Consider the following 27203-nt stretch of genomic DNA (forward strand, 5'->3'; position numbering starts at 1 on the left):
ATTACGATGTCTTGAGTATTTAATAATGGTGAATGATTTTGACAGTTCAGCTACCTTAGCTTCGTGATTTCCTTTTAAGGGGTCACTACTCACTATCAGTTTTAGCACTTAATCAGCCTAATACTGCTGTATATATATGTGTGCATTAACTAATATCTAAATGGTGTGAGGGGATAACTGTTCCGCACACACAAAACATTATAGATTATAGTAATTCAAAGTGTATTTTTTTTTTTTTTTTGCATTTTGTCATTTTTTCCCAACTTTCTTCTTTTTTCTTCTTTCTTCTTTTTTTTTCAAAATTACTTTTTTTTTTCAAAATTATTTTTGTTGATCTTGCTTTTTAAATATTAAGCTGATTAAAAATTTTACTTTGTAATTTTTTCTCTTTGAAATGCTGTGGATTCCTGCAGTTTTTTTCCACATAGTTTTTCTATTTTATTTTTTTTATTTTTTAAAATTATATTTGTCGATTTTTTTTAATATTGAGCTGATTGAGAATTTAATTTGGTAATATTTTTTCTTTAAATCATTGTTGATTGCTACAATGTTTCTCCGCATGGTTTTTTTTGTTTTTTTAATGATTTTCTCCTAAATTATCTTTTTTTATTTTATTTTTTAATATTTAGCTGGTTAAAAATTACAGTTACAATATGTGAGGAAATCACTGTAACTTTCCTCGCAGATTACTGTGGATTGCTACAGTATTTTTTCCCACATGGTTTTTTTCTGTTTTGTTATTTTTTTTCTAAAATTGTCTTTTTCAATTTTATTTTTTAAATATTAAGCTGGTTAATAATTGCAATTACAAGTAAATACAAGTTTTTCCTCACAAAATACTATGGATTGATACCGTTTTTCCTCACATGGTTTTTTTCCAGTTTCTTTTGTGTTTTTATTTTTTTGTAATATTTTTTTTCAAAATTATCTTCGTCGATTTTATTTTTTAATATCGAGTTGGTTATAATTTAACTTTGTAATAAAGCTTAATCATGTGGGGAAAGCACTGTAGCTTTCCTTACAAAACATTGTGGATTGCTACAGTGGCTTTCCACATGGTTTTTTTTTCTTATAATTTTTTTCAAAATTATCTTTGTCAATTTTATTTTTTTAATATTGAGCTGTTTGAGAATTACAATTACAAATAAGGCTAAATCATGTGGAGAAGCATTGTAGCTTTCATCCCAAAACACTGTGAATTGCTACAGTGTTTCCAACATGATTTCCCCCCTTTTTTTTGTTATTTTTTTTCTAAAATTATCTCTATCGATTTCTTTTAATATTTAGCTGATTAAGAATTTAGCTTTGTAATTTTTTTCTTTAAAACACTGTCAATTGTTGCAGTGTTTTCCCATATGATTGTTTTTGTGATTTTTTTTAAAATTATCTTTGTCGATTTTTTTTTTAATATTGAGTTGGTTAAGAATTATAATAACAATAAAGCTAAATCATATAGGGAAAGCGTTGTAGTTTTTCTCACAAAACACTATGGATTACTACAGTATTTCTTTAAATGGTTTTTTATTTTATTTTATTGGGAAAAGCACTATAGTTTTCCTCACAAAACATTGTCAATTGCTACAACGTTTTTTCTCATGGGTTTTTTTCCTTCCAAAATTATCTTTGTTGGTTTTTTTTAATATTAAGTTGGTAGAGAATTTAGTTTTGTAATTTTTTTTATTATTAACAGAAAAGCGAAATGATGTAGCGAAAGCATTGTATCTTTCCTCACAAAACACTGTGGATTGCTACAAATCATTTCGTTTAGTCTCTAAATTTTTGATCACCAACACAACCTTTTTTTTTCCGTCATGAAATATTTGCTCCATCATACCTTTAGTTTCTATTATTTATCTAGCGTTGGTTCACAATTATAACACTATCAAGTGCGTTTATTTTATAAGCCCGCGGCAGCGCGCGGGCATGTCATCTCGTTATCTCTAATCTTTGATAATTGTACAGTGCTGATAATTATTTCTACCAGAGTTAATCAAGACTCCATTAGCTAGTTGTTAAAGATACAGCATGGTTGATTATAGATGGGCTATAAGCTGAGATTTAACACTATAGGTGTAGCCAAATCATGAATAGAAATTCTTGAGATCAAGTTTTCATAGAGTTCATTAGAAAATAAGAGAGAAAATCATCCCAAAACATCAGCTCTCTTCATTTTATAAAACGTCTTAGCTTCATTTCAGAAAAGATTTAAACCTGTGATTCTGAATACAAATCAAATTAAAAAATCTGGCTCGATTAACGTTCAATGGCTGCTTCATGCCTCTAACCTCCAACTCATGTGTGTACATGATCAGATGTCGCCATAAGCATAAAAAATAAAGCTCGGTGAGCATATATTGCTCTATTAACCGCCTTAAATTCGGGGAGCAATGTTGATGTTAATAAGATTTGTCTAGACTTAATTGCTTGCGAGAACTAGCAAACTGCAACATTACTTTAAGTTTTTTATATTGGAAGTTGAGACAGTTATCATATACTTCGAGAAAGACATTCCACCTACCACCCGATTAAAGAATTAATAAGCAACAAGTACACTTTTCTCCAAGCGTGCTAGTAATATTGTATTATTTAATATCGGATTAATTAATCATTAATTAGAAGCTCCATCTTAGACTCTGAATCAAATTAAATATTATTGTAATTCAACAACGGACACCCTCTTCCATCCCATTCAAGTAGCATTTTCATCAGTGTGTGTGTGAGAGAGAGTTTATGATAACTTGCCCGACAAATTTTTGTAGCGCGCAAATAATTACATTCCTTAAAAAAATAGGGAGCGTTATCTAACAAATTACTATTGATTCAGTACTAAGAAAATCATGATCTGAGACTCTAAAGATTCGAGTGGTCGGGTTCAAGTTTTAAAACATCAACATATTTATAATTAAAAAACAAAAACAACGGTATTTCACTGTAAAAGCTAATACAAGTTAAGAAGAAAATGGGATGAATAAAGCATCCAATTGAGACAGATACGTACATTGGTAAAAAAAATAATTGTATATGGATAATCAATAATCAAGAATGTTTTATTTTTTTTAATATGGATGGACCTCGTCATGAATATATATATATATATAACTAATGAAAAAATCCCCCTTTTATAGTATTTTCTCACTTTTTATTATGTTTCTTTAAGAACCCATACATACAAAATAAGGTCTCGATCGTGAAAATCTTTTAAAATAAAATAAAAAAACATTAAAAAAAAGTTGGGTTCAAAGTTAAATTTCTATGACGGTTAAGGATATTCTCAGACTAACTTGTATATATATTCTCATATAAAATAATCTTAAGAGCTTATCACCCACATCAACTTAATATATTATTTTAAAAGAATAAATTATTTTTTTTACGCTGATTGAAATTCACAATAATAATAAAAAAAAGAAGCAAACTTGACCTAAAGTTGGGTTTGAAATTAAATTAATTATTTGACGTACTCCTAAAATTTTTTTTTTTTTTAGTTTAATGTGGGTGTTCGGGCTAGTTTGCGCGCACCTCGACTAATCCCACGGGCCCTGAAGTTAACGACCATGTAAGTCTCCAGTGGCCATCATATGAGCAACCACAGGGCTCGAACCTGAGACCACAGAGGGAACAAACCTCTTAGTCCCAAACTCTTACCACTGGACCACCACCTAGATGATTACTTCTAAAATTTTACTATTTAAAATTTTAGGCCTATGTGACTTTGCACGGGCAGATGGAACTTTTATGAAACTGCGAAGTGTTTAATTGCAAAAAATTAATACAAGGCAGGAAACAGAAAATGGCTGAATCGGGAGGAATCAGAGGTGTTCTTGGGCCCTGTATTTTTTCTAGGCCTGGCCATCGGGCTTACACCTAGGCCAAAGCCTTGCCTGAAACGGGTCTCGAGCTTCCAGGTGGGGGCTTTCGGGCCTATCCTTTATGGGGACAGATTTTTCTTAACCCTAATCAACTTTGGGATGGGTTTTTCGCAACAAAAAGAAAAAATGGAGCTTGCCTTAATTACTTATTGGCATTTTAATTTATATCCAGACTCTGCATGACAGTTACTGTAAAATTCCTTGTATTTTACTTATCGTGAAGGAAGACATTGAAAGGTTGACCTGAATCTGCATGGCGCCTTCTTCATGCAACAGCAACACAACGAGGAGTCCAGTTGTTGATCTTATCCCACCACTAATTGTACGGCGTTAACCATTCCTAATACTCAACAATGGCGGTTTTGCATGCTTTGTGTGATTAGCCTTGTTTACACGGGTTTCTTCACTGTAAATCTCAAGCCTAACATCTTCTTATGGGTATTTTAGAGCGTGAAAGAGTGCATGGTTGGATTACGCACTGCAAAAATTGAAAGTCATTTATGCTAAAAATCCCTTTTCATCTCACAAAAAAAAAAAAAAAAAAAAAAAACCTTACTCTCAGATTTCTTAATGGAACAGCAAGGGAAGGTATGTATCAAAACAATTCTCCCGAAGATAAATCATGTGTGCTTTTGAAGAAATGTATATAGTTTTTGTTTCCTAATTTCATGAGATTGGTTTCTTCAAATTTTCAATGTCACGCTTCAAGTGGAAGACCTTTTTTCCACCTGCTGCAGTCACGATTTCATCTCCTTGTACCCAAAATGCCTAGCCAAAGAGCCTCGATTTCTCCTTAATTCATTCTATCTTGAATTTCTTATCATAAAGGTATGATTGATAGCAAATTATAAACCATTGATTTTCCTCTTAAGTGGTCAATTGTTTAGTTTCCAGCACTTGTTGAATAAGAGAAGGATGATAAGGACTGAACACCTAAACATATTTGAACATGGCGATTGATGGGCTTGGGTTTATACCTTCTGGAAACGACTCATGTCCCAATATTTAAAATTAATTCAAAAAAATGAGTTTAAAGCTATGATGGGACACAAAATTCACTCGGAAATCCAATGTTCAAATAGAAATTTTCTTGCCATTGTTCATTCTTCTTTGAAGCCTCAAAATTAACTCGTATCCATATGGTTTTTCATTTGAGCATGGGCATACCATGTGACCCAGTGTCCCATGTTACAAACCTTGTTGCCCATCAAGTCTAAACACAACTACCCTCAAATTAGACTTGCAAAACATGTCTATCATACATATGTTGTCGGTTGCTACATATAAGCGCACTATTTCCTGGCCATACTTGGTTTACTCGTTATCAATCAATGAGATAAAATGTACATGTATTAAATGAGTGCATGTTCCTTGATCATGTTTCTCTTGAAAAATTGGTATAATTATCATCATTTAAGAGGTTTTTAGCACTCATTGGCTATTCAAATGAATCTATGAATTTGTAAAATTTCTCAATGCCTAATTCTACTCATTCTTTTATGATTGATGATGTTTGATTCATTTGACATTTGAATCGGTAAAAATATTAAATTGATATTTTATTCAAGTAAATATATAGGAGTAAAACGATTTAAAAAATTAGGGTCGGTTTAACTATTTATATAATTAACAATGAACCTAATCAATATTTTTTTTATCATTTCATGAGATATTTGTTTCATAGCTCATTTGATTAGTGTAAGTGTTTAGTCTAAGATCATGAGTTCGATTCATATTAGGAACAATATTTTCATGTTGTAGACTATAAATAACATGTCTTATATGTATTTTTCTCTTAAAGAGTGGATAACAAGTCGTTCATCTTTTATTAAAAAAAAATTCAGGGTAGGCACGTAGGCCTCCCTCATGCTCACATGCCTAGGCTTTGTTGTAACAAACCTGACTTGTTTCTTTTTTTTTTCTTTGAATTTGTCCAGTTGATATGGTCACATCATAACAACTTCTACGTCATTTAATTTAAAATCTAGGCTAAACAAAGAGTTGAGTCTAGAGTTTTCAAGTTTGAATTATTACACCAAGTTTAATTCCAATGTTGAAAAGTTCCATATAGTTTAGATATTAATCTTTTTATATTTCAAAAAATTTTGGTCCAAGCTATAGCAAGAGTGTAAGCAATAACCTAGTTTTTAGTTTTTACTAAGTAACTAAGATATTTTTTCCTTTTCACTCATGATATTAACACAACTTTCATTTTTTTAAGACTCCTTTCAATTTAAGAAAGAGTATCATAATAAGATTTATTTTTTTTGTGCAATGAAAAGAAGAAAACCACTAAAGCCCCCTATAATAGAGGCAACCCATTGAATCTGCTAGAAGCAGTAACGTCATCCCTAATAGATGATAATTTCAAATTTGTTGCCCAGTTGTCTCCCTTATTGCATACTTAGCCATAAAATCAGCATATGTGTTAGCTTACTTAAAGGTATAATGGAGCCTTACCTCCAAGTCCTTGGATAACAGGTCTCTTTTATCAACAATAATCGCTGTATACTTGTGATAATCAACTTAAGCTACAATGATCAACCTAAGAGCTTCATTGGGTTCAGAATTGTAAAGAACATGTCTACAACCCGCTCCCAATCTAATTAAAGGCTATATTTTAGAGCCAACAACTAAGGTAAAAGATTACACCCAACTCTTACAAAGCTAGTAAGGCCAACCACGGAAAATCCTTCCTTAGTTCTAATGAGACCCCCGAATCCCATTTTGCATGGATTGCCAAGTGAGCTTTTATCACATCAAGTTTAACATGGCCCTCCTCTAGACGGTGCTATGAAAACTGTCTGATTATATAATTTCGATCCATTATTCTTCCATGCCAAGCCACAGTCCTTAGTCAAGCAATATATGTTTCATAGCAACCATTCATCCCCTTCATAATGATCCCCAAAAAAAATTATATTCATTTATCTCCATATGCACAACCACTACAACCATTATCATCATCATAACTATTATTATTATTATTATTATTATCATTAAATTTTCTTCTTTTAAAAACCAAGTTTAAAAGGACTCCATCACCTCTGATTCCTTGTGTTAATATTTTTAGACTCAAAGGCATATACATAATTTTACTGTATAAAAAAAAGGCAAAAATATCCCTTTTCGATAGTTTTGGTTTTTATAGTTTTGGGAGATTTGTGGTCATTTTACTATTTATTAAAATATAAAAAAAAAGATAATATCTCCAAATTAATATATAATGACTAATTTGCACCGTGAAAAGATTTAAAAAAAAAACTGATTAAAAAAGATAAGCTTTTTTTTTAACTAGAAAATAAATTTAAACAATAATTGCTTGTCCCATACGGGTTTTGCTCATGTATGCCATGACATAAGGATGACATAAACTATAGGGACTCATTTGTCTTTTCCTGCAAACGCGGATTCAAGATTAGGTTACACGGCAAACGTGGATTCTGAAATTCAACTAAGCTTTGACGGTGGTGCAAAGCAAAGATGAGTTGGCTCCCAGACCACAAGCTCGATATGGAGAAGCATGGAATATATAAATCAAAAATACTTTGACCTCTCCCATGTTTATGTTTCAGAAAGTGTAATCCATTTACTCACCCACTCGTTTCGAATCTGTTGGTCCAACATCACCAAATTCACAATCACCATCATGATCGTAGCAGCTCCTGTACCATGCTTTCAACAAGGACCGTACATTTGTTATCACTTTACCACCACCTCCACAGGTCTTGTAACCTACTGTTTCTTTTACACTGTCACATTGCTTTTCTGAAATCTTTTTAGCTCACCAATAATCTGTCGTCACCTCTTCGCTTTTATAGGAAATTTGGGTCAAATATTTCGTGGATAGCTTCAAGCAATTTCATGATTTCATGCCCCTGTGCCCACCATTAAAGAAAAGTCAACAACTCTAACAAAGCACACCAAATCAATCAATGGCGTTCAAACTTAAAAATGGTGAGGATTGAGTGATGAAATTGGAGTCCCCTATTGCGGGTGCGTTTGGACCACACCACGTTTAAGAATGACAAGCTAGTCAGATAAGTCGGTATAAACATGCAGAAAAAGTGAAAAACCCAAAAGACAAAGCAAAGGAAACCACCGCAGGTAGAAAATTCTGTTTTCAGGTGAAGAAAGCCTTTCAAAGAAGTTTCTATCTCAAAAGAAGAATATTTTTTGTTAGCTTCTCACCACTTTTCTCACAACTTTCATATAACTCGTTAAATAAGATATTGTTGGTCTTTGGGTAGCTTAAATCTTCTCTGTCAAGTTGTATTTTATTCACCTGGCTTGCATTTTCTTCAAGTTTTTGTCCTACTTTTGAGTATTTTGGTTTGTTAAATGGTTTGTTGCCCTCCAACCTACCTCACATCACAATCAAAAGTTGGGTTTTTTCTGTTTGTGAAGACACCATTAAGGGGCATGTTTACCCTTTTGCCTCCAAAACACAGGTGTTCATAGTCAAAGCCTTAATCTTTCATTCTTTCTTTCCTTCAAAGCCAATCTTGAGGCTTATGTCTATCTGGTTATCAACTAAATTCCAGGACTGGCTGCTATGACCTTTGCCACTTCCTCTTGAATTCATTCTCCCACTTCAGGTACATGCCCTGTCTGCTAAAATAAAAACACAAGGATTCAGGATTGATTACTTATATGACCTCTACTGCTGATTATTATCCTTCCTTCTGATTTTTGTTCATGTCATTTGTAGTTGATTGTCTACGTATTCTTGGATGTTCAATAGATCTCGTTTTTTCAGAAGATTTTGTGTTGCTACCTAAAAAATATAGATCCTTGCGTCCTCTGCAGCACTGGTTATCACTGAATCCTTGTCTGTTGTACATAAGAAGAACCAAGATTTAACTCTGTGTCTGTTTCCTTTTCTGATTGAACATAGCAGTCTTGATGCGGACACGCATCAAGTCTTCTCCTTGTCACAAAGGGAAGATCTTTAATGTCAATTATACCTTGCTTTTGAAGGAATTTGAAGTCGATCAATAAAAGCAATCTAAGAATTAAGTCTATTGTCAGAGACGCAAACAAGCTTATTCAATGTATTTGCATCTTTACACAGACTGATTCTCCACGGTCTATAATTCAGAATTCGGTTCTCTTTCTGTTACATGAGTGTTTCTAAAGCTATGTGTATAGGCTTGTATCTTGTTGGTTGCTGTTTCTCCAACTGTTTTCCATGACATTGCTTGTCCCTGAATGCAGACACCCAATAAATTTCATCTGGATTTCAAATCTAAGGGGCTGCTCCAGGTGATTATTTACATTTCTTTTGAAGAGAGTGATAGTGTTGTTTGGTAGTTCTCATGTTTGACAAATATTAACAAGTTATTTCCTGCCAATTTGATGACAGTGACTCAAGCCTCGGGATATATATGATACAACCATCGCTCTTCAAAGCTGAGTTAATTTAGAGAAAAATCATGTCTTTAGTTGGATCCGCAGAACTCTCTGCCAGAGCATACGGAAATAATAAGCTGTACTCACTGAAGGGGAGCAATGACAACTCTGGTTTGTCTGCCAAAATATTCGGGCCTGATAAACGGCAGAACATGTATATGACCGATTCTTACTCTTGTGAGAGTTATGAGAAGTTCTTCCTTGATTCCCCAACAGAAGAAATAATACAACCATCAAGTTCTGACATTTCAGGGAACTCAGCTCATCCACAAGGGGCATCTTCCTACCAGCCAAGAAAGAGTTCAGGTTCAACCATGTTCCCTCAAGATCCCTATGATGCTTCTTTCAATTTGACCACACCCTGCGATGGCTATCCATTCATTTCCGAGTCAGATTACTTGGACATTGAGAGCCCATATCAACTAGATTATGATGAATATAAGATGAAGTTAAAGCTTCAGGAACTAGAGAGAGCACTTCTAGAGGACAATGAAGAGGATGGCATGTTTGGAAATAGTCAAAGCATGGAAATGGATGTAGAGTGGTCTGATCCAATCCAGAATGGGATGCTCCATGATTCTCCCAAGGAGTCATCATCTTCAGATTCTAACCTAAGTAGCTTCAGCAGTAATAAAGAAGTATCACAGTTATCACCTCGGACTCCCAGGCGACTGCTTTTTGAATGTGCTAATGCAATCTCGGAGGGAAACATTGAGAAAGCATCGGCATTAATAAATGAGCTCCGTCAATTGGTCTCGATTCAAGGAGATCCTCCCCAGAGGATTGCAGCCTACATGGTGGAAGGACTTGCAGCTCATATGGCTGAATCTGGAATATATCTCTATAAAGCTCTGAAATGCAAGGAGCCTCCTTCTGATGATAGGCTTGCAGCTATGCAGATCCTTTTTGAGATTTGCCCTTGTTTTAAATTTGGATTTATGGCAGCAAATGGTGCAATGATCGAAGCATTTAAAGGTGAAAGGAGAGTTCATATAATAGATTTTGACATAAACCAAGGGAGTCAATACATAACACTGATACAAACACTCGCCAACCAGCCAGGTAAGCTGCCAAACTTGAGGTTAACCGGGGTTGATGACCCCGAGTCAGTTCAACGACCTGTTGGTGGCCTGAGGAACATTGGGCGAAGGCTTGAAAAGCTAGCAGAAGCACTTAAGGTCCCATTTGAGTTTCATGCGGTGGCCTCCAAGACTTCAGTTGTCAGTCCATCCATGCTGAACTGCAAGCCTGGGGAAGCACTTGTAGTGAATTTTGCTTTCCAACTCCATCACATGCCTGATGAGAGTGTTTCAACAGTAAATGAGCGAGACCAGCTTCTTCGGATGGCTAAGAGCTTGAATCCAAAACTGGTAACTGTTGTCGAGCAAGATGTGAATACTAATACTGCCCCCTTTTTCCCGAGATTTACTGAAGCTTACAACTATTACTCTGCCGTGTTCGATTCTCTTGATGCAACTCTCCCTCGAGAAAGCCAGGACAGGCTGAATGTTGAGAAACAGTGTCTGGCACGGGACATAGTAAACATTGTAGCATGTGAGGGAGAGGAAAGGATTGAGAGGTATGAGGTTGCTGGGAAATGGAGGGCAAGGATGAAGATGGCAGGCTTCACTTCGTGTTCAATCAGTCCTAGCGTGGTTGATTTGATTCGTAAACTCATAAAGCAGTATAGCGATAGATACATGTTGAAGGAGGAAGTGGGTGCACTTCATTTTGGGTGGGAAGACAAAAGTTTGGTTTTTGCTTCAGCATGGAAGTAATAGCTACCATTTCGTTACTGGTTCAGCTGTGGCACTCGAGCATTAGAGTATATAGAATGTTTGTGTAGGTTTCATGTGCCAATAGTTTTGTGTGATAAAACTGCATACTGATATGTGATCTTATTAGCCGCAATGACTTGCGATTGTTTTGTAAAGTTCTTTTCCAGAAGTGATGTCGTAGGTTATCTAACATTATCCACTTCTCTTTTACTCCATGCTTTGCTTACCTGTCTTCATTTTAATGTTTGCTTAATCAGCTAGCAAATCTCCCTGGTGTCCTTCTCACGTTCAGATTTCTCTTTAGACATTCTCAGGGTTCTTTGCTTCGAAAATCTCCATATCCCGAAATCTTGTCTTTCTATCAAAATCCGGCACCCTACGCCCACCCTCTACCACCACTAGGATGGAAAGGAGGAGGTGAAATTATACAGATTTAAAGGCAAGTGTGGCCGCGAAACTGCTACACTGTTGGGGTCCGATTTGATTATATATATATAAAAACGACAAGTTTGAGCTCAATATTTTGAAGATGGAGGACACTAGTGAAAGCTGAGACTATAGCTTGTCAGCGACACGATTTGCATTAGATTTAGCAAGTGAAGCAAGAGGATCCTTGGCTGGCTCTATACCTTGCACAGTTATTCTTTATTCCCCTGCCGGAAAACGTCCTCATAGCAATGGTCCTGTTTTTCTGAGAGTGCATTAAAAGGATACTGGACAAATAACCATCGCCAAACCGGCCCACCTCTCATCTCAGTCTTGTTCTTTTATCTTGGATTAATAAGAATAGGATGGCCGGCTCGAGGGGTAAGGGACGCGTATAGCAACGAACCAAAGCTCATTGAATTCTTCCTTGCATTTTGAAAACTAGATTATACAAGAAATAAATCAATAATTTTACACAATTTCCTTACTATTCAATGAATGATGACACAACATTAATGCTCACTAACTTTTTTTGGACCAAAATTGTGAAAAGCTTGATACAAAAGTAAACACCAGACTGGCATATCCTCAGTTCTTCACACCCACAAAACATAACGCTACTTCAGCTTGAGCCTGGAGCTCTTCCAAGACCTTGACAATCTTCTCACGAGATATTGCAGTTTCTTTCTGCTCTGCGAGCATTTTCCTTACCCTTCATCCATGCAAATCAATAGGAGAAAGAACAGTTAAGATAACGCGACAAATTGAAGATTCAAGATGAAAGGTTGAACAACTAATAAGGTACTGCTTCATCATGTGCCTACACAGATTTATGGTGTTCACATAGATATCGAGTTGTGAAAAAATTTGTATCGTTATGTATATACCATAGGTGTTTAGAAACAGGCTGTGTCACATACACTTCAAACAAACCAATGAATAATCAAATTAGTGTAGACTTGAAACAGCTTCTGTTTTCCATGATAAAAGTACTAGAACAGACATTCCAAGTGAGAAATTAAAGTCAATACAAAGCGGGCTGCGAGAAGGATATTAGACCAGAGCCCATAACTTCAAGTCACTATTGTAAACATACAAATGTAATATTAAGAAAAGGAATCCCATGATTCCCATCATATGGAAGCCAGAGCTTAATGCAAGAGGTGGGTGCATTACCATACTCATTCCATGTCCAAGTTTATACTATCACAGGTCATTAAAACAAAGAAAGTTGCACATTGTACGATGTGTTTGAGATAAAATATGTAGAGCAATAACCTATCGGCATGCCCACTCACTAGAATATACTCATCAAACATGTTTGGGAGTTTATGATCATTCTTCAAAGTCCAATAATTGTCATATTCCAACAGAGCCAGATCATGGTTAACGGATTTTTCCTTTGATAAAAAGAGAGCAAAACCATGCTCATCCTAATTACTCTAACCATTTTTTTGGGTGGTGTGGAGGCAGCATAAAAGGAGGGCATTTACTGGATAGGAATTACCTATCAATGTTATCCTTCATAGGAAACAGTATTTGATTAATGCTCCTTGTGTTATGGATTATGTGTCAGTTTTCTATATGAATGCACCCCCTTTATGCTCTTGTATATAGTTTTTTACCTGCAGAAACTACATACTTCAAAAGTCTGTCTTTCAAAATATGAGGATTAAATTACTATCAGATGAACTATTATTGCATGGTTGCTTTTCAGTTTTCTTTATTCAATATTTAAAGCATGAAATTAAGTGATTCTGATAGCAAACAAAGAAACATGGCATAGTAAATGAAACAAAATGTTCTATAACACGTTAAAAACACATACCTATTCACTATTGCTGTATCTCCATGTCCAGTGCAAATTATGAGCATGGTATTAGTCGGTAGCGTGGAGTAGAGGCAACGAACCCTAGCATCCATCTGAGTAAGAATTTCCTTTAGTTGGGGTGTCATACTGCATTTCATGCCTTTTGTGTTGGTTGACTTCTTTTCACATGTAAGTAATGATATCATCTCTGCAAGTTTTCCATTTAACTTCCCTTCATCCTCTGCTTGTTTCTTGAAATAGGAATTCAACTCTGAAAATTGGGTCCAGACAAAGTGTACTCCATCATTCTTAACCTACAACCACCACTATTCAAATAAGCATACAATCACTGATCAAAGAATAAACAAAAAAATTCAGAGCCACTTCCAAATATACCTACCTCCTTTCTAGCTTTCAAAAGTGCTTCCTCATCGGAAGACACAGGAAATGAATGGGATGAACCAGATGTGTACCGCTTTACTATGGAAATATCATCAATGAATGAGGAGGTTTTACCACACTCACTCAAAACTGTAAGGAGCTTTCTCCGCACAAATGATGGGGGAGACCCAAAATCAGGTCCTAACAGAAGAGCCAGAAGAATAGAATATAGATAAGCATTTATAAATGCATTTATACAGCACAGAACAATGCAGTGAACTACAAAAGCAAATGCTAGTCACAACTTCACTTGCCATTTCTTATCTTTAATAGTGCCAGTTCCATAGTAGCTCTTGCATCTTCAATGCTGTCATGCCCAGCCCCTGATTGCTGTATCTCCTGAGAAAGAAATCTCTTTGAAAGAACTCGAAGAGCAGTTTTATAATTTCCACCCCGGGGATGTTTGTACAATAGTGCAGTATCAATCACCACTTCATGAGAGATCTTTAGAGCTAACAAATCATTCTCCAGGGAATGCCCAACCAGGATGGTCTCTTTGTAAACCAGCTTTAGAAAGTCTTCCTGAATACAGGAAGCAACTGTAAAGAAATGAGAAAATGATATCTTAAAAAAGAAATCGGTCATTAAATCAACATTACACTACCAGTGGAAACTGCATCAAAATGGGAAAAAAGAGAGTTGATTGGAGCAACAAACCTGAATGTCTTTAAGACTTGTGGTTACCCCATTCAACATCTCATATGTAATCCCACTAAACCTGAAAAATGAAGTGTTAGTAAATTAAAAATATTAGTCAATTTTTCAGGAGAGAGACAGAGACAGAGACAGGTGAGTTCTAGACGCACTCTCCCTAATCCAGGTTGGGGAGAATCATTTCTTCAACAGAATTTCCGACCAAACAAACAAAGGGGATGGGAAAGCATAGTATTTAATATATAGAATCTGTTGAGAAAAAGGAAAGAAAGCACCAACTGGTAACATACAGAATCTAGAAATTGAAGTTGATCAGCATAATTATAATCATGCTGACAAAATTATCATTTACATTTTACAAGTAATTCTAGTTTTTGTGAGTCAATCAGAGGTTCAGACCATAGGAGGACACATATCCCCATAAACACCGCAAGAAAAACCTCTAAACTCCTAATCACCATCAAGAAGAAAATAAAAGTGCATATCAAAAACCAAAAAGGTTGGCGTTCCATCAACAGGTTTAACAAACTATTGAAAAAGAATTACCTGGTATTGTAATCAACAATATCATTTGAGGGTTTAACCAATTTATCCAACACCACCTGCAAAAGGCCAATCAAGGTTAAAAAAAATCCATACAACTAATAACTAAATTCACGAGCCCAGCAGCAAAGTAGAAAGTTATATGAGAAATAATAAAGATTCAATATACCTAGGTATGACCAAAAGGGAATATTTCCTTCTCCCTTTTCTTTTTATGAATAGAAGGGCAGTGTATTTCAATGCAAAAAAAAAAAAAAAAAACCATTCTTGCATGATTTCAGAGCCCATGAATTTCAACAGTTATTTTAAACCATTCCAGTAGTCATTTGCAGAGAATGGGATACGAAACTGACCTGCTTAGCCAACTCATGTTGGCACGCAGCTTGCATGCCCCCATGTATGTTGGACTATGACAACTACCATAATGGTAAAATAACACTAGATGCAAGAGGTAATGAAAAGAACAGTACAGACTATAGACATCTGATGAACCAACTAGAAGATGAATCAAGGTTTTCTGATAAATCAAATAATAGTTAGAAAAGAGTTGTTTGATATAAAAATAAATACTTGATATGGAAATGCCAAAAAAAATATCATCTTAAGAGTTTAATTTATGTTAAGTAACCCAAGCACACTGGTATACACACAAATGGCAAATAATTACCTTTCAGTACAAATTCTACTGCAGATACCACTACCAACAAAAAATGCCTTTCCAAGACAGCTAACAAACAAAAAATTGTAAGGCATACCTGTCCTTCAATATCCACCAGGGTTACTCTTGTTAGCTCAAAACCCTCGTTTGTGATACACTATCAAAAGAGAACAAAAGAAAACAGAAGAGACCAAGTCAATAAGAGTGCATCATAAACTATCTGCTAAACCCTGCGCCATTATGATCCAAATAGTACAAACAAAGCACCTGAGACAATTTCATCCATTGAATTGACACACATTCCTTCCTGTCACCATTTTATTAGTTAACAAATCATTTTTAGCTGCTGTTTAAGTAGACATGCACATGAATTTAAAGAAACAACTTTGAACATACAGACAACATTGCTTTCTAAATTTGAATTTAGATGCTGCATTGCCAAAGGTGGTGCAACTTCCACCCATAAAGATCATTCTGTTTGTATATGTGAAGAAAAAGAGACTGTTCAACACATCTTTGGTAGCTTATTTTTCATTTATTTATTTCAATGCTGGACTTCCCTAATATAATTATATAGGAACATGCCTATCATAACCAAACATTTTATGGACAAAACCCAGACTGAAATCTTCATGATATCGTCTCTCCCACATAACTCATTTGACTTCTAATTGCCCTTTCCTTTTTCTTTTTGTAAGACAAATAAAACCAAGAGTAGCCTTTGAGTAAATATAAAAGAAGGGGGGAAAAGGGCAACTGTTGAAATGGTAGCAAAAGTGGAAGCATGACGATGACATTATAGCATAACAGTTAACACTCCAAAACAATATTCCCTGCCCAAAAAATATCACAGCTGGCCCTAAATTTCCTATGGAAAAATAAGTTACTTAAAGCTCAAATTGACTCTAATAAGTACAACTGTCTTTAAGTAGGAAACTGACACTATATCACTGAATTCTTTCAAGCCACAAACTTTTATACCGACTTAAACTCATTGAAGATTCACAATTCTTATTCTTATGCTTGAAAACATGATGTAAGCTTCAAAGCATGACAGACATCTTACCATTTCACAGTCAAGTGCCAGTATATCATAGGGACCAGAACCTGAAGGTGCAGAAACTGTAGAAACAAAACCTACACAATGAAATTCGCAAAAAGAGTCATGGAATAACAGAATGATTGGAGAAATGAGGCTGAAAAGATCATGAAAAAAAAAAACAGTACAAGTGATCCATGTTACCTGGTTGATTGATGCAATATCCATTGTCTTCCAATTCTTTAGCTGTAAGTGTATAATATGATAGTGGGAAAGGTAAATCTTTCATGAGTCCTGCCGATGATATATTTCCCATGCTAGAATTGTTTCTTTCTGCATAATGATAATTGTTAGTTGCCTTGACATAGAATGGAAAATGATAACAGGACTATCAAGTTTACAATTAAAGGAAAATTTCACGTTGCATACACCATCTACAAATTCATTGTTCACATAGAAACTGATGGAGAGCTTATAGAGGCTTGAACACCCTATTTTTACATAGGTTAAGTATTATCAATATTCTATTGATATTGAGGTGGGGTTTATTGTTTTCAAAAGGGGCTTGGGCATTCTCTTAAGCTCTACAGGCAAGGTGAGGTGAGGCCACAACGCTCAGGAAATTAATTTCAATGAAGCTTTGCCTAGGCCAAGCACTTGGTAAGTGGGTACCAGGCATTAAAGCCAATGCCTGCTTGAGATACATCTTTTCAAAAGCAATTCATTGACAAAAGAAATATTTCAAAAAAAAAATCAAAATCAATTATATTTAATTCTAACAAATAGAAAATAAGTAGGGTTCTTAAAGATAACAAACAGATCAAAGGGTAAGATTGAAGATTAGGGCTTGTAGGGACTTACAGTTTGTGGGTTGAGGAAGAAAGAGAGCAAATATGTGACGAAGAGATTGAAGATGGAAGAAGAAAGAGAGGTAAAAAAAACAGAGAGAAACAAACCACAGAGGAAGAGAAAGGAAGGTTTTTTATTTTATTTATCTATATATTTATTTGAGAGAGAGGGAGAGCAAGGCCGTCATTTAAATATTAACGTTTTCCACTTCATGCCCTTGGATTCTACTTCATTTGCCCACTCTCTCCTGGTTTGGGTATACTGATGTGGCATTGTAGATGATCGTCAAGTGGACCAATTTGAAATCTCATTATTGAGAGAGATTTGGCTCTCTTTGGATGGTAGATTTTGTGTCCTTGTGGAGTAGATCCCACCATTACTTGTTTTGAATCAACAGCTCATACTAGGTTTAAAGGTAAACCTCGGTTTAATCCCTAAAATTACCTCGTTCTCAATTGAGTCATTAGGATTTTATTGATTTTTCTTCAAATAAAGTTTATTGTACATTGCATTTTATATTTTATTTTGTTTTTCTAATGATCTAATCTTAATTGGGAAGATATATATATATAGCATATCCTTGGTTCATTCAAGCGTGTGCCTAGGCACCTTTCGCCTTTGACAACAGAGTTGGTTTATAAGTTGAGCTGAATGGTATAGATTCATACAGTTGACCCTAACTATTTTGGGATTGAAACTTAGTTGTTTTTGTAAGAAATATCAATATTCAAAAGCACAAGTAGACAACCAAATTATTGAAGATTGTAGAATGCCTGATCTGATCATGAATAAGAAATTCAACTGACATAGCATAAAACATAAAATATCAGGTAGAAGGAATTGGGTTAACAGATCGAAAACCTTGTTCAGAAGTCAGGACAGATTTCCTTGAAACTGAATCTACTTCATTTCTCTTTCTTTTCATCTTGCATGTTAGAAGTGCATCTACTGTCTGCATTCCATCGGAAACACAGCTAGCATGGAAGAAAAAATAAAAGCCATCAGGTAGCTACAACAGAGCACAGTAACTAAGTAGTCTATCCACCAAAAAGAAAAAACCAAGAAGAAGAACAGGAACTAAAGAAAGAACAATCATCACCAACCTAAGAGATAAAAGTGGCATTGGGTTCCCACAGCACTCTTTAAAGCCAGCAAGCAACTTAGACTGTGAAATGTATAAAGCCGCATCCAGGCCAGGTACATAAAGCATAACCACTTTTGGAATCAGAGGTTTGTTCTGCAAAATGCAAATGTTATTTCCGTGAAACAGAATTCAATAAGGATTCAAGGGAAGGGTATAATATCAGGCTCCTAAATGCAGTCCTTTGAAATATACCAGGATAAGGCAAAGAAAGGGAACTCCACACAGTGTTCAGTCCCAAAGATAACACACAGCATGAAAATCTACAGTGTCAGCTAAAGGTTCTCTAAGCAGACAACAAACTAGAATCCGGGACATAAATTATAAAGATTAAGGAGAAGCAGCATCCCACACTTTTCTATGAAGCAGATGGAGTAAGCCACCCAACACAACTAAAACATGCTCAAAAGAGCTGAAACTCCTTTTTAGTTTCACCATGAGACTCCAGTTACCAATATACTAACCGAGCTTGGTTTTTTATTTTTTTATTTCCTTTCTTAAAAAATAAATTGCAAAAGGGAGGGCATTTTCTCTACCTTGATAAACACCCAAGATGGCATGAATCCTTCAGAAAGCACCCAAGTTACAAGTCCTTGAACGTCCTGCATCAAAATAAAACTCAATTCACAACAGTTTCTAAACTTCTTTTCCAAAATTTACGAAATACATTAAAAATGGGACCTACTTGCAGATTCAAAGTTGAGCTCGTTTCTGGCGGCGTCTTGTAAACAACTTCCGCTCTGGCCTGCAAACATAACAATAAATTCCGATCAACACAACATTCGGTACAATACTGTCCCAATTTAGAAGCAATGTGAAAAAACAAGCATACTATATGCAGATTATTTTTAAGCCCCTATGTTAGTTAGGGTTTCATAATGTCGCACAATACACAAAGATTTCACTCATGCTTGATCAGTGATTACTACGCTGGTTTTAGGCAGCTTAACTCCATAAACAGAACCTCAATTAATAAGATAACCATTTGGAGATTTCTTTAGCTACTAATCCAAAAACTGAGCTTCAAACTTCTCTCATTTTCAGTATAGATTATAATTAAGAAAAAATGACACACACAACAAATAACTAGTAGTAGCAATTAGCAGGAATAATAATAATAATAATAATAATAATCACCACCACCACCACCACCACCACCACCATCATCATCATCTTGATTTTATATATAGACTAAACAAAGCTATAGATATAAGTAAATAAATAAGTAATCGAAAAGAGAAATAAGCAAGCACAAGAATATGTAAAATTACTAAAAGAAAAATAGAGAAAGTGAAAATACATCTGGTCCATAGATATCGTAAAATTTATTCCCCTTGCTGCTGCTGCTGCAATCGCTCGTTTTTTCCTCCTTAACCTCACTTTTACGCTCAGCGGAATCTCCCATTTTCTTTCTGTTTCTGTTTCTGTTTCTGTTTCTGTTTCTGTTTCTCTCTCTTCTTCCAAAAGCAAAAACACAACAATAGCAGAACAGAACGTTCGTTGCAAGAGACGTAGGAAAACCCTTGCACAAATTTGGGTTTATTGTTATGTTTAAATTAGGTTGGGCTTGGGCTACCTTTTTTAAGCGCTTATACTGGGCGGGCCTCCCAAATAAAAGAAAAGGGATGGAGGTCTCCTGGTCTAACAGTAAAACAGCAAAGAAACACACACACACACACACACACACACAAATATCGAGAAGGTAGCAGACAGAATCCAGAGGCAAAGAGCGAGAAGTAGAGATGTCGGTGAAGTTGCAGCAGCCGGTAGGGCAAAAACGGCTGACGAACGTAGCAGTGGTCCGATTAAAGAAGCATGGTATGCGTTTCGAGATTGCTTGTTACAAGAACAAGGTCCTCTCTTGGCGCTCTGGCGTGTGAGTGTCTTCTTCTTCCTTTTCCTCTCCTTCATTTCAAATCTATTATTGTTGCTATTTGTAATACATAGTATGTTTATTTTTAGAATGAAAAGGTAATAATACGGTCTATCTATTTTTGGCAAAACAAAACAGAGAGAAAGATTTGGATGAAGTGCTGCAGTCCCACCACACAGTTTATTCAAATGTTTCCAAAGGAATTCTTGCAAAATCTTTAGATTTGAATAAAGCTTTTGGACATGATGATCAGACCAGAATTTGCCTCGAGGTAAACATGAACGAATTTAGCTAGCAAATTTTGTCTTATTTATGATTGGAAATGAATTAATCGGCTGCCCACGGTTGTTTTATTATGATTGTTATTAGATATTGGACAAAGGGGAGCTTCAAGTGGCCGGGAAAGAGAGGGAATCTCAGTTGTCTAGTCAGTTTCGGGATATCGCAACTATTGTTATGCAGAAAACTATTAATCCCGAAACCCAACGTCCTTACACTATCAGTATGATTGAGAGATTGATGCATGAAACTCACTTTGCTGTTGAACCGCATAACAGCTCTAAGAAGCAGGTGATATGGTGGCTTTTTAACTGTTAAAAAAATATTGTGATGTTTGTTGGATTTGGTATAGCATGTGTAATCTTCTTGCTACTTGTGTATTTTGCTCAGGCGCTAGATGTTATTCGTGAGCTTCAAAAGCATTTTCCAATCAAGCGGTCTCCAATGAGACTTGGGCTTACTGTTAGTGGACAGAATTTTTCTACTCTATTGGAAAAGCTTGGTGCCTGGGATGCTAATGTTGTTTCGAAAGATGAATCTGGAAGTCGTCAATCTATTGTAAGTTTCACTCATTCCTTGGTAGTGTGAAATTTTCATCTACACGTTACCTCTCCCTGGGTTAACTTTTCTTCTCTCTTTTTTTTCCGTAGCAGCTTTTATAATGTGTTGGCAACAAATGGTTTAGTGGCTTTGTTTCTTGCTTTCATCTTTCATAAAAGTGCTGGTTTCATGTGTCACCAGTGGACTAGTATACACTACAACATTTTGAATAAGTTAGGGACCAAGCTTTCAAGGCTGTAATCTATTTCTTAAATTCTACTTAGGCTAGTTGTTGTTGATCATAGCTCACTGAAGTGGAGGAAAGCTACAGGAAGTTTCATAACCCATTGCATTACTAGGTGGTTGACACCCATTGTGTCCCCCGGGTGTCATCCCTGCAATGGCAACATTACCTACCTATGAAAGCAAGTACAGCTAGAGTAATATCGTAAACAATTTACGAACTCATCTTTTCAAGTTAACAGGTTTAGCTGGATTTTTCTAATGTCATGGCTGCCTTTGAGAATACCCAACAAAACCAGACAGTTACATTTCTCTCATATGTCATATTTGTGACATAAAAAAAAAAAAAGAAGAGAGGAGAATCACCATGTCAAGAGGTCCACCTAAGAAAATCATATTGGAACTACTAGAAGAGAGGAGAATCAATGCATCCCCACCCCAAAAAAAAAAATCTAGTAGTTCCAATATGATTCTTAGGTGGACCTCTTGACATAGTGATTCTTTTCTTTTATTTTTTTGTCTATTCTTAAGTTTTAAGTATCTTCTCAAGTGTATGTTGAAATCTGCACATGTTTTGGGTATGAGTTTTATTGAATTTTCTGCAGATTTGTGAAATGGACCCAGGTTTCTTCAGGGACTGCGATACCTTGGTGAGGAATCTGCAGGGCAGGCTGGAAATTCTTGCGGTGTCTGTTCATTTTGAGGAGGACACCCATGTAGATGACTATGATGACTATGAAGATGTGCCCTCAGCCCTACCCAAGGGATCTACTGATTCTGCTGTACAACTGAGTGAGAAAATCCAAAAGCAGACTCTCTCTGATGAAAAGAAAGCTGGGGCGGAGGTAAAGCAAAACAGGTGCAGCACGTGCAATGTGTCTGTTGGGGATGCAAAGCAGTTCAGGGATCACTTCAAGAGCGACTGGCACAAACATAATTTGAAGCGCAAGACCAAGCAGCTGCCTCCTCTTACTTCAGAAGAGTGTTTGGGTGACATGGACATGAATGACTCGAACACAGATATAAAAGAATACTCGTTTTGAGATTGGACCGATCATTATATGATTGTTGTCCGAATGTAGTTTTGCATTAGCATTTTGTATATTTTTGGGGCCGTCTTCAATGAATCTCACTTGAGTTGGGTTTTACAAGTTAATAATGAGGATTTTTGCCCCCCAAAAAAATATTAAGAACACATAATCTTTGTTGAGTGATGCAGATTCCAGTGTTTTGTGGGACCGTAATTCAGTTTGCTGACCAGCAGGTTTCTCACTGGTTCTTCGTTGCTCTATGTGTGGATTGAACCTCTTGAATTGTGAAGATGTGAACCACTTTGGTTTTGCCTGAGAATACCCGAGTAAGTTTTGCCTCTCATAATTCTTATAGAAATTCTAATATGGAAATGACACCATGGTTCTTTGCATAACAGACTTATTTGAAGGAATGACAGGAATATGTGGCTTAGGTGGCACCGCATCAAGAGAGATGCAGGCATGGTATCGAGGCTTATTTATTTTATTTTTGCTAGATAATTAGCAATTCCACAGGCTGACGAACTGGCTCTTTATGCCCAATTTATTGGTCGCAAGTTTGAGCCTGTTAATAAATCTGTTCGGTACACATTGCTTGGGGTGTTTCCGGATCTTAGAACTTGGATCTTATGATCTCTTATTAAGCTATCTTTCTTGAAAACACTAACCATAAGGCACACGCCACGCCACGGCTTTACAATCTTTTTTTAAAAAAATATTCAAGGTAAAAAGAAATCAAAATTAAAAAGAAAAAAAACTTAAAAAGGATGAAATTATAAAAAATAAAATTATGTTTACAAATCATTTTAAATAAAATAAATAGCAATTAAAAGAATATAAATTAAAAATTAAATATGATAGATGAAATTAAAAAACAATTTTAATTTTATAAATTATTTCAAAATAAAAAAAAATAGTAATCAAAATAATAAGCTTACTTTAAAAATTTAGAAGGTCAACACAAGAATCAAAGATGAGAAAGGAAAAAAAATATCGTCAGTATCAAACCAAAAACAAATAAACCACACGTGGTGTCCAAGCATGGAAAAGCAACCGAGATGATTCGGTTGTCTCCCCACAAGCAAGCTCTCAGCCACCAAACAACGTTGCACACACTATCTAAAACCTGCTACAACTATTCACGCGCCGCAACCTTTTTTAATAATTTTCTTTTTACCAAATGATCTTATCACCTCTACACTCAAGTAAACTTTTTTTTATTTTTTAATTGTGAGAGAAATGAAGTACTTCCACTGAAACTCCAAAAAAAAAAAACCCTTAGTGTTAGTTTTTTTATTTTAGCCAATGTTAAATTAGTAATTATATTGTTCTTGAAAAATAGAAAAAGATAAATTTAACCTAATTAATTTGATAACAATTAATGAATCCAATAATAATAATAATAATACCCTTATTAACTAGGCCATGGATTTTTAGAATGAGAGGCAAAATGATAAAATTAAATTAAATTGTTTCAATGGACGCTGTTTTGTCTTGGTGAATACACTGAGATATTTTCTTAATTAATGTGAGCTGCAATACTTCCATCACTTGCCTCCGCCATATGACACACGTGTGATTGTCATTGTCTCCTTGGTGATCATCATGCCACCGCAGAGGAATTGGTTTTCACCGTGGATAAAACCCATATTGTTCTGCAACACCGAAAGGATTACTGTAGCACCCAAAAGCTAGGGAATATTTATTTTATTTATATCCACATGTATTTACAGGAAAGTCTTTGTTTATACGTCCCGCGGTACATTTTCTAAGCATCAGCTTCTGTTGTTCATTATTTATGGGTAAAACATTTAGATATTTATAAATTATTTATTATATTTTAGATATTTATTGTCTAATATTATTTATTAATTAATAAAAATAAAATAGTTAATATATGTGTGTGTGTGTGTTTTATGTTAATATTAAGATATGTATATGTTATATTATATTAAAAAAAATTCTAATTATTTTGGGTAAGATTTAATTTGAGCAAATTTCAAGTGTAAAAAAATACATACTTCATAATTTATATGTTAAGATTAAATTGTCCTCCCTACTTCTTTCTGCCAACCTATGTCAAGAGTCAAGACATTATTTAAGGATGTATTTGGAAGTTTAGTTGCGGTTGCTTTTCAAAATATTTTTTACTCGGAAATACATTAAAATAATATTTTTTTATTTTTTAAAAATATTTTGATATCAGCACATCAAAATAATTTGAAAACACCAAAAACATATTAATTTAAAACAAAAAAAATAAAATAAAATTCAAATTTTTTTAAAAAACATTTTTAAAACATTTAGCAGGCTGTCCACTTGAAAGGCTAGAATGGGTAGGAAGAATTCACCATATTCCCGCCCCATCCATTCAAGTCAGGTATATGGAGTGCAAAAACAAGACCTTTTGTATTCATGTTCGCTGGCATCCTTCAAACGTTTATTGGTTTTATTCTCCGAGGACTAACAAAAGCATCTGGCCAGATAAATATATGCTCCCCGTTTTCTGTCGAAGGAACCTTAGACCAAATTCCTGCTAGCTCAGATGCAGATACTTGTCAGCCAGCAACATTCACAGTGCTGGTCTTCAGGAATATTGATGTTGTATAGTTAGGATTCTGTATTGGTCTTCAGGAATACTTATGTTGTTAGGACTCTACAATTTGAATTTGAATTAATCCTCTGTCATCGAGTTGTTAGGAGAGCTTATCATGCATTCTTGTTGCACTCTCCATGGCTGTATATAAATCATCATTGAGTTAATAAAGATTAAGATTCCAAGGCATTCCAACGTCTTATATGGTATCAGAGCATCTTTAATTTTTTTTCTTTTTCTTCCATCATCCTTCTCATCATGACTGATCAAACCAACACCAGCCACTTTCACACTAGCCTGCCCAACCTGGTGACCATCAATGTCACGGTACAGGCTCCTCTCAAGCTCACCAGCTCCAATTATTTCTCCTGGAAGCTGCAATTCCAAACACTATTTATAGGCTATGATCTCCAAGGTTTCGTTGATGGAACCAAACCTTGTCCACCATAATATCTCATCACTGACAACTCAAACACTCTTAATCCTGACTACCATGCATGGATACGTCAGGATCAACTCATCTTAAATGCTCTCATTGGAGCTATTCACCACTCCATCATCCCGTTTATTGCTTGTGCTACTACATCTCAGCAAGCTTGGACAATTTTAGCATCAATATATGCCACCCCCTCTAGAGGCCGCATCAAGCAAGTCAAGGCCAGCTTCAAAGCTCTCACAAAGGGCTCTCTTTCCATATCTGATTTCATTCACTCTGTTAAAGCACAGGCAGATGAATTAGCAATGTTGGGTGCTCCCATTGATGGTGAGGACATCACAGATAAAATTTTAGAAGAATTAGGTGATGAATATAAAGAACTTGTGCGTGCTGTACAAGCAAGAGACAGCTCCATTAAATTTGATGAGCTTCATGAAAAATTACTCATGTTTGAAGCCTCTCTAAATACTTCACACAAAGCCTCCTTACAGTTCTCTCCTATAGCCAATGCAGCAGTTAATCGTTCTGGATATCGATCTTAGAACTCTTTTGGCTGATATACTCCTCCTCCCTCACCACAGTGGAGCACTTCATTCCACAGTTCTTCAAGACCACAAGGACAAACTCATAATCAAGGAATTCATCATCAACGACCTGGTCCTCGTCCTTACCTGGGATACTGCCAGGTCTGTGGCCTTCAAGGGCACACGGCAAAACGATGCCCCTCATTCAGGTTTGTCCCTCAAAAGACAGTTATTCCCAAGAGCAACAACAGTTCCAACCCTTGGTAGCCACAAGTTCATCTTGCAGCTAGCAATGAATCCAGCACTCCTACCAGTAATGTAACCAGCACTCCTTCGTGGCTGCTGGATAGTGGTGCTTCTCACCACATTACCGCTGATCTCTACAATCTGTCTCTTCACACTCCATATACTGGCTCAGACGATGTTATGATTGGAGATGGTACAGGCTTACGCATTACCCATACAGGCTCCTCAACTCTGCATTTAGGCTCCTCTTTTTTTAATCTCAGGAACATTCTTTGTGTTCCTGACATTAAAAAAAATCTTATCTCTATTTATCAGTTTTGTATAACTAATAATGTCTCTATTAAATTCTTCCCTTGGTGTTTTCTTGTGAAGGATCTGCTAACGGGAGTGGTTCGCGCTTAGGGTGAGAGCAAAGGTGGCGTTTATGAATGGTCGAGGTTCAATCCAACATCCTATTCTCCAACTACTTTTTCTATTTCCAAAATTGCACCAATAAATTGGCATTTTCGATCAGGTCACCCATCGTTACCTATTCTCAATGTTATCCTTTCCAAAAATGAGCTAAACACTTATTCAATGACAAAACAGTTTTCTTGCAATGCATGTCAATGTAACAAAAGTCACAAACTTCCATTCTCAGTTTCCACTTTAGAGTCTCATGCTCCTTTAGAAGTAATTTTCTTTGATGTATGGACTGCTCATATGTACTCCATTGATGGCTTTAAATATTATATTGTTTTGTAGATCATTTTACACGTTATACATGGTTCTATCCTTTGCAACGCAAATCTGATGTCAAGCCTACTTTCATATGC

General features: G+C 35.6%; 3 protein-coding genes across 8 annotated transcripts; 2 read left to right on the forward strand and 1 right to left on the reverse strand.

Annotated features, from left to right (window-relative positions):
* The first annotated feature begins 7362 nt into the window (after positions 1-7362).
* On the forward strand, positions 7363-11274 carry LOC18099612 (scarecrow-like protein 1). 4 transcript variants are annotated; one of them, XM_052453344.1, is made up of 4 exons: positions 7364-7594; positions 7691-8467; positions 9087-9134; positions 9235-11274. In XM_052453344.1, the coding sequence occupies exon 4, from the start codon at positions 9305-9307 to the stop codon at positions 11057-11059; it is 1755 nt and encodes a 584-aa protein (XP_052309304.1). In that variant the 5' UTR covers positions 7364-7594; positions 7691-8467; positions 9087-9134; positions 9235-9304; the 3' UTR covers positions 11060-11274. The 4 variants fall into 4 exon arrangements, with proteins under 4 accessions (XP_024457343.2, XP_024457342.2, XP_052309304.1 ...); XM_024601575.2 differs by having other exon boundaries at positions 7363-7996; XM_024601574.2 differs by having other exon boundaries at positions 7363-7976.
* Positions 11275-11897: 623 nt separating this feature from the next.
* On the reverse strand, positions 11898-20150 carry LOC7469197 (small RNA degrading nuclease 5). 3 transcript variants are annotated; one of them, XM_024601577.2, is made up of 14 exons: positions 19921-20145; positions 19306-19365; positions 19157-19222; positions 18583-18716; positions 18341-18453; positions 16835-16963; positions 16658-16728; positions 15689-15748; positions 14937-14992; positions 14394-14454; positions 13991-14258; positions 13696-13877; positions 13314-13609; positions 11898-12197 (listed from the first exon to the last, which is right to left on the reverse strand). In XM_024601577.2, exons 1-14 carry the CDS (start codon positions 20023-20025, stop codon positions 12074-12076), a joined length of 1725 nt encoding a protein of 574 aa, XP_024457345.1. In that variant the 5' UTR covers positions 20026-20145; the 3' UTR covers positions 11898-12073. The 3 variants fall into 3 exon arrangements, with proteins under 3 accessions (XP_024457345.1, XP_024457346.1, XP_024457347.1); XM_024601578.2 differs by lacking the exon at positions 11898-12197 and adding an exon at positions 12261-13110 and having other exon boundaries at positions 19921-20147; XM_024601579.2 differs by lacking the exon at positions 11898-12197 and having other exon boundaries at positions 13529-13621; positions 19921-20150.
* A 108-nt stretch (positions 20151-20258) lies between these two features.
* Positions 20259-22827, forward strand: LOC7492443 (uncharacterized). Its single transcript, XM_002306639.4, has 5 exons — positions 20259-20496; positions 20632-20764; positions 20863-21063; positions 21163-21330; positions 22161-22827. Exons 1-5 carry the CDS (start codon positions 20363-20365, stop codon positions 22596-22598), a joined length of 1074 nt encoding a protein of 357 aa, XP_002306675.2. The 5' UTR covers positions 20259-20362; the 3' UTR covers positions 22599-22827.
* The last annotated feature ends 4376 nt before the right edge of the window (positions 22828-27203 follow it).

The sequence above is a fragment of the Populus trichocarpa genome, chromosome 5, assembly GCF_000002775.5.
Source record: "Populus trichocarpa isolate Nisqually-1 chromosome 5, P.trichocarpa_v4.1, whole genome shotgun sequence".
In the NCBI taxonomy this organism is placed as follows: Eukaryota; Viridiplantae; Streptophyta; class Magnoliopsida; order Malpighiales; family Salicaceae; genus Populus; species Populus trichocarpa.